Source organism: Trifolium pratense, linkage group LG6 (assembly GCF_020283565.1).
Source record: "Trifolium pratense cultivar HEN17-A07 linkage group LG6, ARS_RC_1.1, whole genome shotgun sequence".
NCBI classification, from domain to species: Eukaryota; Viridiplantae; Streptophyta; class Magnoliopsida; order Fabales; family Fabaceae; genus Trifolium; species Trifolium pratense.
In genome coordinates, this window is record NC_060064.1 from 19,608,992 (window position 1) to 19,621,277 (window position 12,286).

Here is a 12,286-nt window from a genome sequence, read left to right on the forward strand (position 1 = left end):
GTCTGGATGTTCATTTTTGAAAGGTACAAAGATTTGGTTTTTTATGTGTTTCTGAAGTTATGTTGAAGTGCAATGAAAGTTTCTCCTTAATTTATGTTACTTTGTTTTTTCTAAAAGAATTATGATACACGTTAAAGCCTAATAATAGGCATTATTAGTAAAATTAGCATTACAAAAAAAGTTACCTAAAAAAAGTATCGCTGACTGAATTACTTAATTTTTTTTTTCTGAAATGTTAATATAATCTTAACCAAATTTTAAAGCTGCAACTTTGCAATTTCCAGATAAATAATTTAAGACTGATTGGGTCAAGCAAGCTAGTTGGATTTTCTAAATATATGCTTGTATAAATAATTAAAATAGAAGAAAAATTTTCAGACTCATTCTGAATTGATTTGGCCGAGAGGGACTATAACTTAATTAACAAATAAATGAATGAAAAAATAAAAAACATTTCCGACCTACCGGATTCGAACCAGTGACCTAAGGATGGCTATTTGGCATGTTACCAACTACAGTCCTCCGCTCTACCAACTGAGCTAAGGTCGGGATGATGTTCCTTTTGGAAACGTTTATTATATTATATACAACGTTTATTTCTGATCACATTCATATATTTAATTTACTAACATTTTCTCTTCTTTCGGATTCAATGAATAAGAAGTGCATCATTATGTTTATTTATCAAAACTAAAAGCAATATTTTGTTTGGAATTACGATTACAATAGAGAAAAGAATATAAAAACAAAAGAATAGAATTAATTACATTCATCATTATATATTGTAAAAAAAATTAAATTCATCATTGCATTTTTTAACTGTATTTTACTTAAAGATTCTATCCATTCATTAGTTTTCGACCTTTTGGTGTACCCAAGAACATTTAGATGAGATGGCGTACCCAATGTTAAAATTCTTAGAGAGATTTGTTTTCCATTTGGGTTCTATAAGACTCAGGAGATTGATATATGCAATTGCGCACAGAGGATACACAATTTAAACAAAAAAGAAGAAGACCTTTATGGTGTCATATCTTAGCAAACAAAGAAACACTATAAGCAAATTTTGGTTGATGTGAGTTAGAGTACGGTGGAAGTGGAATGTCGTATTTTATCCTCTTATGTGAAAATTACACATGAAATAACTTTTTCCTTTAAAATAACTCATTTACTGTAAAGATTAATTAAATATTCAAAGTTAATCATTGGTCAACTATAATCAAAGTAGATGTTAGGTTTCTAGAAGGAATCCAAATTTCTCAATACAATTAAAATTTATCTATGATCTTATAAAAAAGCCTATTGTTGGCTTGAAGTAAACTTTTGAATTAAGACCGAAGAGCAAATGACTCAAAATGACCGTCTTTAAAACAAGCAGTTTGATGCTTGTAGAGCTCGACTTGAGAAGTAAAACACACTCAAAATGATTTTGAAGTTGCACAAAATTTATTAGGTTTTTTAATATGTGTAAATAATCTTTAAAATAACAAAATGAAAAGGAACGAGGGATCGGTATATCACATAATTAACGAAATTAAACAACTGCAAACATTGAAATTGATTCATATTATTAAAATCGAAATACATTACAATTGTTAAACATTACTTTGCCACCATACCATAATACCCAATTTTTCAAGAAGTGTCAGCAAAGTCGTAAGAGTTTGACTTTATATCATCAAACATCAAGAGATGATTCAAATTTCACTTGAGATGGTCATTACAACTATTATTAATAATAATATAATAATTTTCTTTCATCGTAACACTCAATTGCAACAATAAAAGTAAACAATAAGTTGCATTATACCCAAAAGTTCCAAAACCTCAATTGATAGCCCTGCAATTAACCCTAATCTGACCATTGGTCCGAGTGAGTGGATCAAGATTCCCCATTTTGATCATAGCATTAGCAAAATCAGTAGCAAAACTTGAAGGGTCACTACTATATTGATCAACATCATCATCTGTAGATCCTCCATTGAAAAGTTGTTGATCAGAATGAAAGAGACCCTTTTTATTTTGCAAGTTCTGGTAATAAGCATTGTCAAATGTATTTGGAGTTGTTGTGTCAATTGGTGATAAATTGTCATCACCACCTGTGGTAGGACAATTTGCTTGCAATGATGTTGCAAAGGTTGGATCTATGTTGTCTTCATTGTTAATCCTGTTTCTGAAGAATAAACACCTTGCTTGACCAATTGTGTGAGCTCCTATTTTTTTTTTTTTTTTTACAAATAAGAGTCAATGTAAAGGTTATAATAAATGATGGTGGACATGAAGTTTAGTTTATAAAACATCTTGATCATATATCCTACATAAATTAATGTGATTGAGAATTTGTTATTTCAGAAATCAAATCATTTGGCAGGACTAAATTGATGTTTTTTTTTTTTTTTTTATAAGCGACTAAATTGATGGTTGACTCGATCTTATATACACTTTGCCTCGCTCATTTTTTATACTTCTACTAAAAACTATAATGCCCGGGAAATAAATTCTTTAAAAATGGTTCTTTTTGTTTCAAAAATTGTTTTTTATTGTTAATTATAATTATAAAATTTACTATCTGCTTTTATTTTGTTTATTATTTCAAATATTTTGCCTATAGTTGCCGGTTCAGTAGTAGAGAAATTGACTTAGAAATTTTGATGAACGAAATTCAAATATCATATAAGATTGTTGTAAAATGACTATAAGTTAAACTATTATTAATACTAATTTTCTTTCTTCTAATTTTTAAAAATATTTTATTTAATTAGAAATATTTTTATTCTTTTATTTATAATTCTTTGAAAACAAAAACAAAGTAAAAATAATGTTATTTTGGTACTCTTTTAGTTGTTATTTTTTTTCAAACTAATGTTTTTTTTTTATTTAAATATAATTTCAATCCCATTGCTATATAGTTTAATTATATTATCCAAGTATATAATGAGGTTTGATAATTTGTACAAAAAAAAATGTTTGATAATTAAAATGTATCAAACACTATATTTACCTGATAGAGCAACCATTTCTTTGGCTGTGAAACCTTTGTTATCAAAAGCAGCAATAAGACCACTTAGATCTGTATCAGGACCAGGTAAATCTGTGTTTGCAGAATTTAAATTTGCATCGGTTGAATCCCTTCTGCCCAATTGCACTGCCCAACTAGGTCCACCCAGCTGAAATTTTTATTTTATTTTTGCAACATTATTTAGTAACATTCCAAAAAAATAAAATATAAAAAATTTATTGTATGATCTATAATTTTTTTTGTCAAGTAACCTAGTGGCTAGAGTCTCACACATTTAAATATGAAGAAGTGTGGAATCCGAGATTCGAATCTCGACAACTCCAATAATATCCCTTTTGGTTTTCACCCTCTGGTTCATAGGGAAAGGGGGCCCTAGTAGTCTAGAATTCGGGGCGAGTTCTGACATCAAGTGGTTCCAGTCCCCTCCCAAATGCAATTGCGGGGGATCGAACCGTAGTCCTCCCTACCAAATTCAGCGCCAATCACCACTGAACCAACTAAATTTTGGTTTTATGATCTATAACTTTATTATAGTAAGAAAAAACCTTTATATTGCATATGTATGAAAAATGAGCCGTGTTGATCTCTTCATTCTAATAAACACACTCTTTTTTCTATATGCACTTTTTATTTATCGGATAAAATTCATACATATTTCGTTATTTATGTGGGCCTATTTTTAAAATGTTAAGACCCAAATAAATTTCGTCAAGTAAAAAGTGAGTATTAAATTAAAATATTAGAATGGTTGTTGAGAGCGCCGCTAATAAAAAAAAACTCGACGACATGATCCTCGAATAGTATACTTACTTTGACAACAGAATCTCTTGCAGCTACGACGACAATATCAGCGCATGAGACAACATTGGGACACAAATTTTCGAGCTGAGACTTGATGGTGTCAATTACATCAAAACCCCTTAAGGAACCGGCGTTTGGGCCTGCTGTTTTTTCACCTGTAAAACTTGATGTATCGTCTAACAATACTGATGCATCACATCCCTATAATCAAACACAAGATTGACACTAAAATGTCAGATAATTTCTAGAAAAAACAATTTCATCAGTTGACTTTTTATTGCTTGTTGTTTAAGAAATGTTCTTTTTTAATACTATATAGGAAAGAAATGTTCTTCTAAGAAAATATAAAAAAATATACGCAGGATTGCCATGCTTTTTATTATACCGAGAGACACATTAATATGACTAAGAAATTTATATTGAAATTTTGAATTCAACTCCTTGTGAAAACTCACTTAAAATTTAAATAATAAACCAGCAATCTCATTTATTAATGAACTAGAGTAGCAAGTCATATAGTCTATTAAAAAATAGAGTAACAAGTCATACACAATGTTATCTTCTGTATATTTTTATATAGAAAACAAATGCTGATACTATGGTTTTGTTTGGCAAAAATAGTTTATGATTGATAAACTAGCTGATAGCTTATGGCTGATAACTAGTTGATAAGCTGATTAAAGTATTTGGTAAAATTAGCAGTTCAACTGAAAGATAAATGTAAAATGACATAAAAGGATATCTTTAATTCAATAATTTTTTTTATCAAATTAATACTATTTAAGATACTTAGAATTTAATATTTTAAGTTTATTTTATTTTTTTGGTACAATATTTTAAGTTTATTAATTCAATAATTATATCTTTCAAATATTATTATTAAGCTAATTTTTATATGCTGAATTTTTTTAAAAACAAATATTTTCATTTCAGTTGATATACTTTATGAAAAAATAACAGCAAAATATATTCACAATATAGTACAATGGTTAGTTATAGTAAAGTATGTTGTTTCAAAAAAAATTATAGTAAAGTACGTACCTATGAATTGATAAAAAAAAATGCTTTAGCCTTCATATTTGAAAATAGATAATAAGACAACGTTAAAACATACTATATACATGTGATTTTAAAAGGAGCAACGTTAAAATATGTATTTACTTATTTTATTTTAAATTCTAATGATAATAAATTATAAAGAGTAAATGTGGATTTTAGTTAAAATAATAAGGGTAAAAGAGGAAGAAAAAATGAAAAGTTAAAAGCAATAAGCTTAGAAGCTACTTGAAATAGCTTCTGAAAAAGAAGCTATAAATCAGTAAAATAAGCTATAAGTTCTTTCTGAAAAGACTGTTACCAAACAAGTCTTTTAGCTTATAAGCCATAAGATAAAAGCTAAAAGCTAGTTTTTTTGGCTTGCCAAACAGACCATTATATCCATAACAAATTATAGATGTCACTTGAGATACTATCTGTACCTTTTTTTTGAAAGAAGCATGATATTTAGAGACATTTTTTATGCTAAAATAGTTATATTTATGCTAAGAAAGTACTATAATTTATTTTTTTTTTCTCCTGAGGTATACCACTTTTAAATGAGCAATCGTGTGTAGGGCTGTAATATGATTTTCTCCCTAAAATAAATAAAAGAAATAGATTTTCATGAACAAAAAATTAAAAGATAGAATAAGAAATTTGACTTGCTTGAACAAAACAATCATGGAATTGAAGACGAAGGAGTGATGCTCCCATACGAGCCTCAGTTTCCACAGCAGAATCTACAACTGCCTTAATGGTTGAAAGTGCATTAGGACATGATATTGAGTAAAAATCAGAGTTTGACAATTGGGCTGAGACTACACCAACAAAGCATAAAATCAAACAAACTTTGGAAATTGAAATAATTTTAGCCATGTTTGTGGTAATGAGAATTCTATATAATTTTATGTGAGCTAGCTTATGATTATGTACTTGTGATTCTATCTATATATTTGTCACATATTTATATAGTATTAGTAGGTCTACTTTGGGATTTTCTTTGGTCAATATATCACAAACAATTATTTGAATTTTTTTATATTGTCCTATTGGATACGTGATCTCTTCATATAAATTAAATTTTCGTTTACTATTTGACAATTAAATTTGAATTTATTATCTTGTATATATCTAAGCTTTTTACCGACGGGACTTTGTCTTAAGGAGTGGAAATATTTGATTTTAATTAATAATTATAACCATAAATATAAAAATCAAACATAAATATTAAAATATAAGTTTAGTGTAATTGTTATTGTTTTTTTGACTTAGTGTAGTTGTTATTGCTATATATTACTATGTCAACATTGCTACATCAAATATTAATCAACATTGCGAAATTAAGCATTTGACAATATTGCAATTGGGCAAAAGAGCCACAAGTTGGTTATGATGATATCTTCTTATTACATATATTAATCAACAAGTAAAGCATAGGAGGAGGAATTAAAACTTGCAGCAATGAATTGTTTTTAAAAGATACGAGTTCATGTCAAGAGGGTTATCCAGGAATTATTCATATTGAGCTCAAACAAATGTATAAGTGAGTTAAACATCACACTTTAATTCAAAATCTTAAGATATTAGATTTATGGGTCATCTCATTGATCAAGTGTTCAACCTCCACTTTTCTAAGCAATGTGAAACTTAACTCATCTCACACTTGCCACAACATTTCCCATCATCTTTGTCAGGAAAACTTTCGATATAAGAAGTTGGTCGAAATATCCTTCGTCGAACCATCGACTCTAATACCACTGTTGTTCACGAGGGGGAAGCTGGAGGATCATCCACATTGGGCTCAAAATAACTATACAAATGATTTAGACACCACACTTTAACCTAAAACCTTAAGACATTAGGTTCACGGATCCTCGCACCTATAAAGTGCTCAACCTCTACTTTTCTAAATAATGTGAGACTTAACTCACCTTACACTTGCCACAACAGTGCCACAATAGTTTTGAGCGCCTTAAGTAAGTAGTTAAATTTGATCTATGACTCTTGTAAATGGAGAAAATTTGGTTGAAAAGGGAGAATTCACCTCACGTACCCGATAAATTCTCCGACGGAAATTAGTCACTACTAAATGACGGTAGGAACTTTGTAAATAAACTATAGTAATAAACAAAAAAAATACTTGGGCTAAAATATTAATCATCTTGTTGCACTTGCAGGCCCTTAATCAATGATGTAGTTAGCAAATTATAGTTGTACTAAGCTGTCCAAGGAAAAAAATTCCCACTTTTATAGTCTCATGTCACATTGATTCTACTCTTAGTAGCTAAAGCAAGATCTTAGTGACTACCACTAAGTGGACTTTGTGCAATGTCAAGTGCTGGCTTCAACTACCATGTGAATTGCAACTGTGGAAGCAAGAAGCTTGTGATCAATCTTTGAATAACACTCGTGTAATAAATCAAGCATCTAATAATTTTTCAAAATACATTTGAAATACAACAAAACAACTAGCAACGATTCACAATTAGCAAGAGTCCAACAATTAACCTTTTCTCCCGTGCTTATCCTTACTCTGAGATTGCGGTCTTCAACATTATAAATAACTTTTTGTCAAATAATCGATTATCCCAAAAGTTTAAATTATTAGGATATAGTCATATCAATGATTTTATATTATTTCTAACACTTTCCTAGAAGAGTGATACCAAATAATAGGCACCCATTTAACAAAAAAATTATCCCTAAATATAAATTCATTTCCAAATTATTTCATATAATTATCGTTCATTTTTTTAATATAAATAAACTCCTAATTAATACTACTACTAAGTGTTTTAGAATATGCAAAATTAAGTCCACAAATTCTAGATCAACCGGTAAATATGCAAAAATTGTTAGGTCGGATGCATGATTGATGTTTGAACTCCGGTCCATCCGCTTCGTGTGTATGAGTTTTCAACGACTTGTTGATGATAGTCAATTATATGATTTTTTAGTAGTAATTTAGGGTAGTTTTAATAGCAATTGAAGCCCAAAAACAATCAAATACCTAGAAAAGTGAAGTTACTCGGCCTAGAAACAAGAAAAGTGGAAAAAACATCAAAAAAGGGCAAAAACGTAATAAACAACGCAAGCTATCATACCTACGATGAGATCCAACATGGCGCGATGAGAAGGCGGTTTAAATTGAAGAAAATCTGCAACAAATCTTTTCCCGTGCTTATCCTTACTCTGATTGCGGTCTTCAACATTATAAATAACTTTCTGTCAAATAACCGATTATCCCAAAAGCTTAAACTCTTAGGATAAAGTCATATCAATGATTTTATATTATTTCTAACACGCCCCCTCACGCAAGAACCAACTTGGGCTTGAAGCGTGGATAATGCATAGACCCACCTACCACATGCTTAAATTCCATTTTTTTTTAAAATTAGAAAGTGAGGGGAGCAGGGATCAAACTCTAGACCACTTAGTCATAGAAACTCTGATACTGTGTCAAATAATTGATTATCCCAAAAGCTTAAGCTGTTAGGATATCAATGATTTTATATTATTTCTAACACTTACATAGAAGAGTGATACTAAATAATTTAACAAAAAATTATCCGTAAATATAAATTTCCAAATTATTTCATATATTTATCGTTCATTTTTTTTAATATAAATAAACTCCTAATTAATACCACTAAGTGTTTTAGAATATGCAAAATTAAGTTCACAAATTCTAGATCAACCGGTAAAAATGCAAAAATTGTTAGGTTAGATGTATGATCGATGTTTGAATTCCGGTCCATCTGCTTCGAGTGTATGAGTTTTCAATGACTCGTCATTTGGTCTATTTATGAAATAAAAAAGAATATGAAAAATCAAAATTAACCATATACATTAACTATATATAAAATAGACACATTAATCATCCGTAAGTTTAACTCAGTTGGTAGAGAAATTACATTTAATAGCATAAATAACATACTCATACCTAGAGCTGGGTATGCGGGCTAGCCCGCCCCGTTTAACCCGCCCCGCATAAACCCGCATATTAAACGGGGCGAGCAAGCCCGTCGGCAAATATAAACGAGTTATAATATTAAGCCCAAGTCCGGTCCGCATAAGCCCGCGGGTTAAACGGTTAACCCGCGGACTATTACAAAAAAAAATCATTTTTTTCAAAAAAAAACTAAATTAGTAAAATATTGATATAATGAAAGCTTAAAAAAATATAGGCTTAACTACACATTTGGTCCCTTACGTTTATTTTAGGTTTCAATTTGGTCCCTTACGTTTAAAAAGTATCAATTTGGTCCCTTACGTTTATTTTAGGTTTCAAGTTAGTCCTTTCCGTTAGTTTTGTCACTAACACCGTTTGAACAGTACACGTGTCAGCGTGTCAAAGTGCCACGTGTCAGTCCACGTATGCAAATTGACTGCCACATGTGACAAAATTGACGGAAAGGACTAACTTGAAACCTAAAATAAACGTAAGGGACCAAATTGATACTTTTTAAACGTAAGGGACCAAATTGAAACCTAAAATAAACGTAAGGGACCAAATGTATAGTTAAGCGAAAAATATATTATTAATAATTTTATGTTATAACATATAAATTGTAACTAACAAATAAAAATAAATAAAGTTTGTGATATCATTGAGTTTATCTATCTTCTCTTTGTAAGTAATGCAACTAAAATCAAGTTCAACTGATTCTTATCGTCATTTTTTTACTGTCCATTTTAGTGAGAAAAACTTTCTACATGTACCCAAAAAAACATAAAAAGATTAACAGATTAAATTTAACTAAGTCACATCAAGGTAATCAAATTATTCAAAATATAATAGCGGAAAATACCCCCAAGAAAAATAACTACCCATTTGGACATGTATCTTTTAAATACTAGCAAATGTATATACAGCTAAGACAAAGTAAAAGATAGTGAAACCTGATGTTTTGTGTTGTTGTCTACTTGATTAAAATTGAAGTGTGTTGTTGCTTTTTATAATTAGGGTTTAGACTAAGTCTTTTTTTTTTTGTTAAAAAAGTTGAATTTGGACATGGACCAAGTTATTTATATATCTGACAAATTTTGTAATTAATTATATAAAAAAAAGCAGGCGGGCCACGGGCTAACCCGCGAACCCGCGGATTTAACCCGCATAACCCGCGGTTTTAACGGTCCAACCCACACGGGCAAAAATGTAAACGGGCCAAAAAAAATTGGTCTTAAGTCCGTGCGGACTGCGGGTTAAACGGGTCGGCCCGCGGACCTTAGTCCGTATACCCAGCTCTACTCATACCTATAAATAATGTGATAAAATTAAAGTAATTAGAATACTTATGCCTTTAGATCTACATTGTTGATAAAGTTACTCGCGGTGTAAATGAGAGAGAGAATGAAGAAGAAAAAAAAAGAGTTTTGAGCTTAACATTCCTTCCTTTGCTTGAAGATGAAAACAAAACTTGTACTCTATTCTTGTTGAGCTTGAAACAAATTCCTATGAAAAGAAATGACCAATCAAGAGATTCCACATTGCTAGTATAGACAATTAGGATTTTACTTTTAAGGCTATTACTTACTCCTCATTCCCTTATTATAAGCCTTATTTCTATTTTCACGCATTAAGAAAAGTTAGTAGTGTAATTAATATGTATTTTTTGGATGTTACAATTATGAGGAGTGCTAGGGTCACACCCTTTAACACACTCCCATAAATACACCCACACATGGAAAGCCAAGTCAGCAATTTTTTTATTTCTTTTACTTGTTAACCGGATGTGCAGGTTAAAACAGATAAACCTTTTTGTAATTTTTTTTTTTATAATTTATCTTTGTCTCTTTGACATCGCAATTTCCATGACCGCAACAAGCTCCATGATTTTTCCTATCTGATTCATCTAGCACTTCAATTATCGGCTACTAATTACCCTGTTGCAAGCTCTTGTTGTCATTTCCATTAATTCCCATCATTTTGTCGAGAGTTCCGATCTGTTCTGTCGTGCTCTGTTAGCGGCGACCATCTCTGTTGTTAGCTCTGTTCCGTTAGCCGCATCGTTCTGTTCCTGTTGCCATCGATGTGAGCCACACCGTTTTGTCGGGAGTTCCGATCTGTTCTGTCGCACATCAATCTTTGTGTTTTTTTCCTCCCAGATCTAAATTGTCTTCTCTACTTTTTAAATGGATTTTAAACCAATTGAACTAATTGAAGCATAGGATCATCGATTGTGGCATTCTTTTTGTGTTTTAATTAAAATTTATATAACATTACTTTGGTGGATTGTTTAGATTTCATTGAGAATTTGGGAAAGATATTCCACTCATTTTTGCGAGTGATATTGTTTCTATAATTTTGTGTGTGCAGAAGCTTTCAAATTGTGTTTAATAATTTAGGTAAAAGATTGACTTGAACATAGTAGAAGTTCCCAGAGAGTGAAGAAACGGTGGTGGTGGAGGAGGTTGAATAAAGAAGATGAAAAGTTTAAATAATTATTAATTAAAAATATAAAATAAATAATTACAACCTGTAAGAGAAACCGGTTCCCAGTTAAATGGATAATAAAAATAGGTGATGTGGTTAATTATGATTGGAGTGTGTTATAAGGGTGTGTTAGAGAGTGTGACACTAGCACTTCTCTATAATTATTAAATTGTCTTTGGTAAAAAGATGTTTTAAGGCTATTACTTACTCCTCATTCCCTTAAAAAGATGTCTTTATTACTACGTTTTTTAAGAGAAGTTCAAAGAGTATCTAGGCCATATATTAATCAAATCAAGTACAAGAATGAGGATTAGGCAATAGTCAAAATCATGAAATCATCAAGAAGGTCCCAAGTTAGAAGCTTAAGATTTATTTTACTTCTTACTTCTCACAACCTTCTCAAAGAGGTTTAGCACATCTCAAGTTTCCTTCATAGCTGATCAGTGTCCCATAAGCTTAATCTTGTATGATACTATGACCACACCTTTAAGGGCACACTTTATATAGATTTGGCCCTTTCATGACTATGAGCTAGATTCATACATTTCACTCATAAGGTTCAACCATTTTTGAGATTTTCTCATTTGATACTAGCGGTTGCCTTTTCATTCTTCTTCTTTTCTATTCGTTTGGGGATCAACCATCTTTTGGGATAAATAGCCTACGAGTCGGGTTGTCCTTCTTAGTTCGAGTGGTTGCCTTTTACCGACTTTCATTCACATGTTTTTGTTTTCACATTCACCACACAAGATCAATTAGGACTTAGATGAAAGGGTACTGATAAACTCAACCATGCTTCATAGGACAAAAAAAATTCATTTATGGTCTCTCAAAGTTTAAGTTTTAGATTTCCAAGCATAAGAATGATACAAACGAGCAAAGAATAGAATATGAATTCTATTTGCATGCTCTTATGATCAAAAACTCAATTATAGATTGCAAAAAGTAAGAAATGAAAAAAAAATTGGTAAATTATCAAACCTTTAACTTAA

The 12,286-nt window shown here is 30.6% G+C and overlaps 1 protein-coding gene and 1 non-coding gene across 2 annotated transcripts; both read right to left on the minus strand.

The window, feature by feature from the left end:
- Positions 1-455: 455 nt before the first annotated feature.
- TRNAY-GUA lies at positions 456-549 on the minus strand. The gene is made up of 2 exons: positions 513-549; positions 456-491 (listed from the first exon to the last, which is right to left on the minus strand). It is a non-coding gene; the product is annotated as a tRNA-Tyr (tRNA).
- A 985-nt stretch (positions 550-1,534) lies between these two features.
- On the minus strand, positions 1,535-5,804 carry LOC123893151 (cationic peroxidase 1-like). Its single transcript, XM_045943073.1, has 4 exons — positions 5,525-5,804; positions 3,830-4,021; positions 3,002-3,167; positions 1,535-2,213 (listed from the first exon to the last, which is right to left on the minus strand). Exons 1-4 carry the CDS (start codon positions 5,732-5,734, stop codon positions 1,828-1,830), a joined length of 954 nt encoding a protein of 317 aa, XP_045799029.1. The 5' UTR covers positions 5,735-5,804; the 3' UTR covers positions 1,535-1,827.
- Between the last annotated feature and the right edge of the window lie 6,482 nt (positions 5,805-12,286).

What these genes read in the sequence shown, in the direction of transcription:
- LOC123893151 (XM_045943073.1), bottom strand. Translation starts at nt 5,734, where the DNA reads ATGGCTAAAATTATTTCAATTTCCAAAGTTTGTTTGATTTTATGCTTT. An exon ending in CAAGAGATTCTGTTGTCAAA is followed by an intron (nt 3,168 to 3,829) that starts GTAAGTATACTA and finishes TAAAAATTTCAG; the next exon opens with CTGGGTGGACCTAGTTGGGC. An exon ending in AGAAATGGTTGCTCTATCAG is followed by an intron (nt 2,214 to 3,001) that starts GTAAATATAGTG and finishes AAAAAAAAATAG; the next exon opens with GAGCTCACACAATTGGTCAA.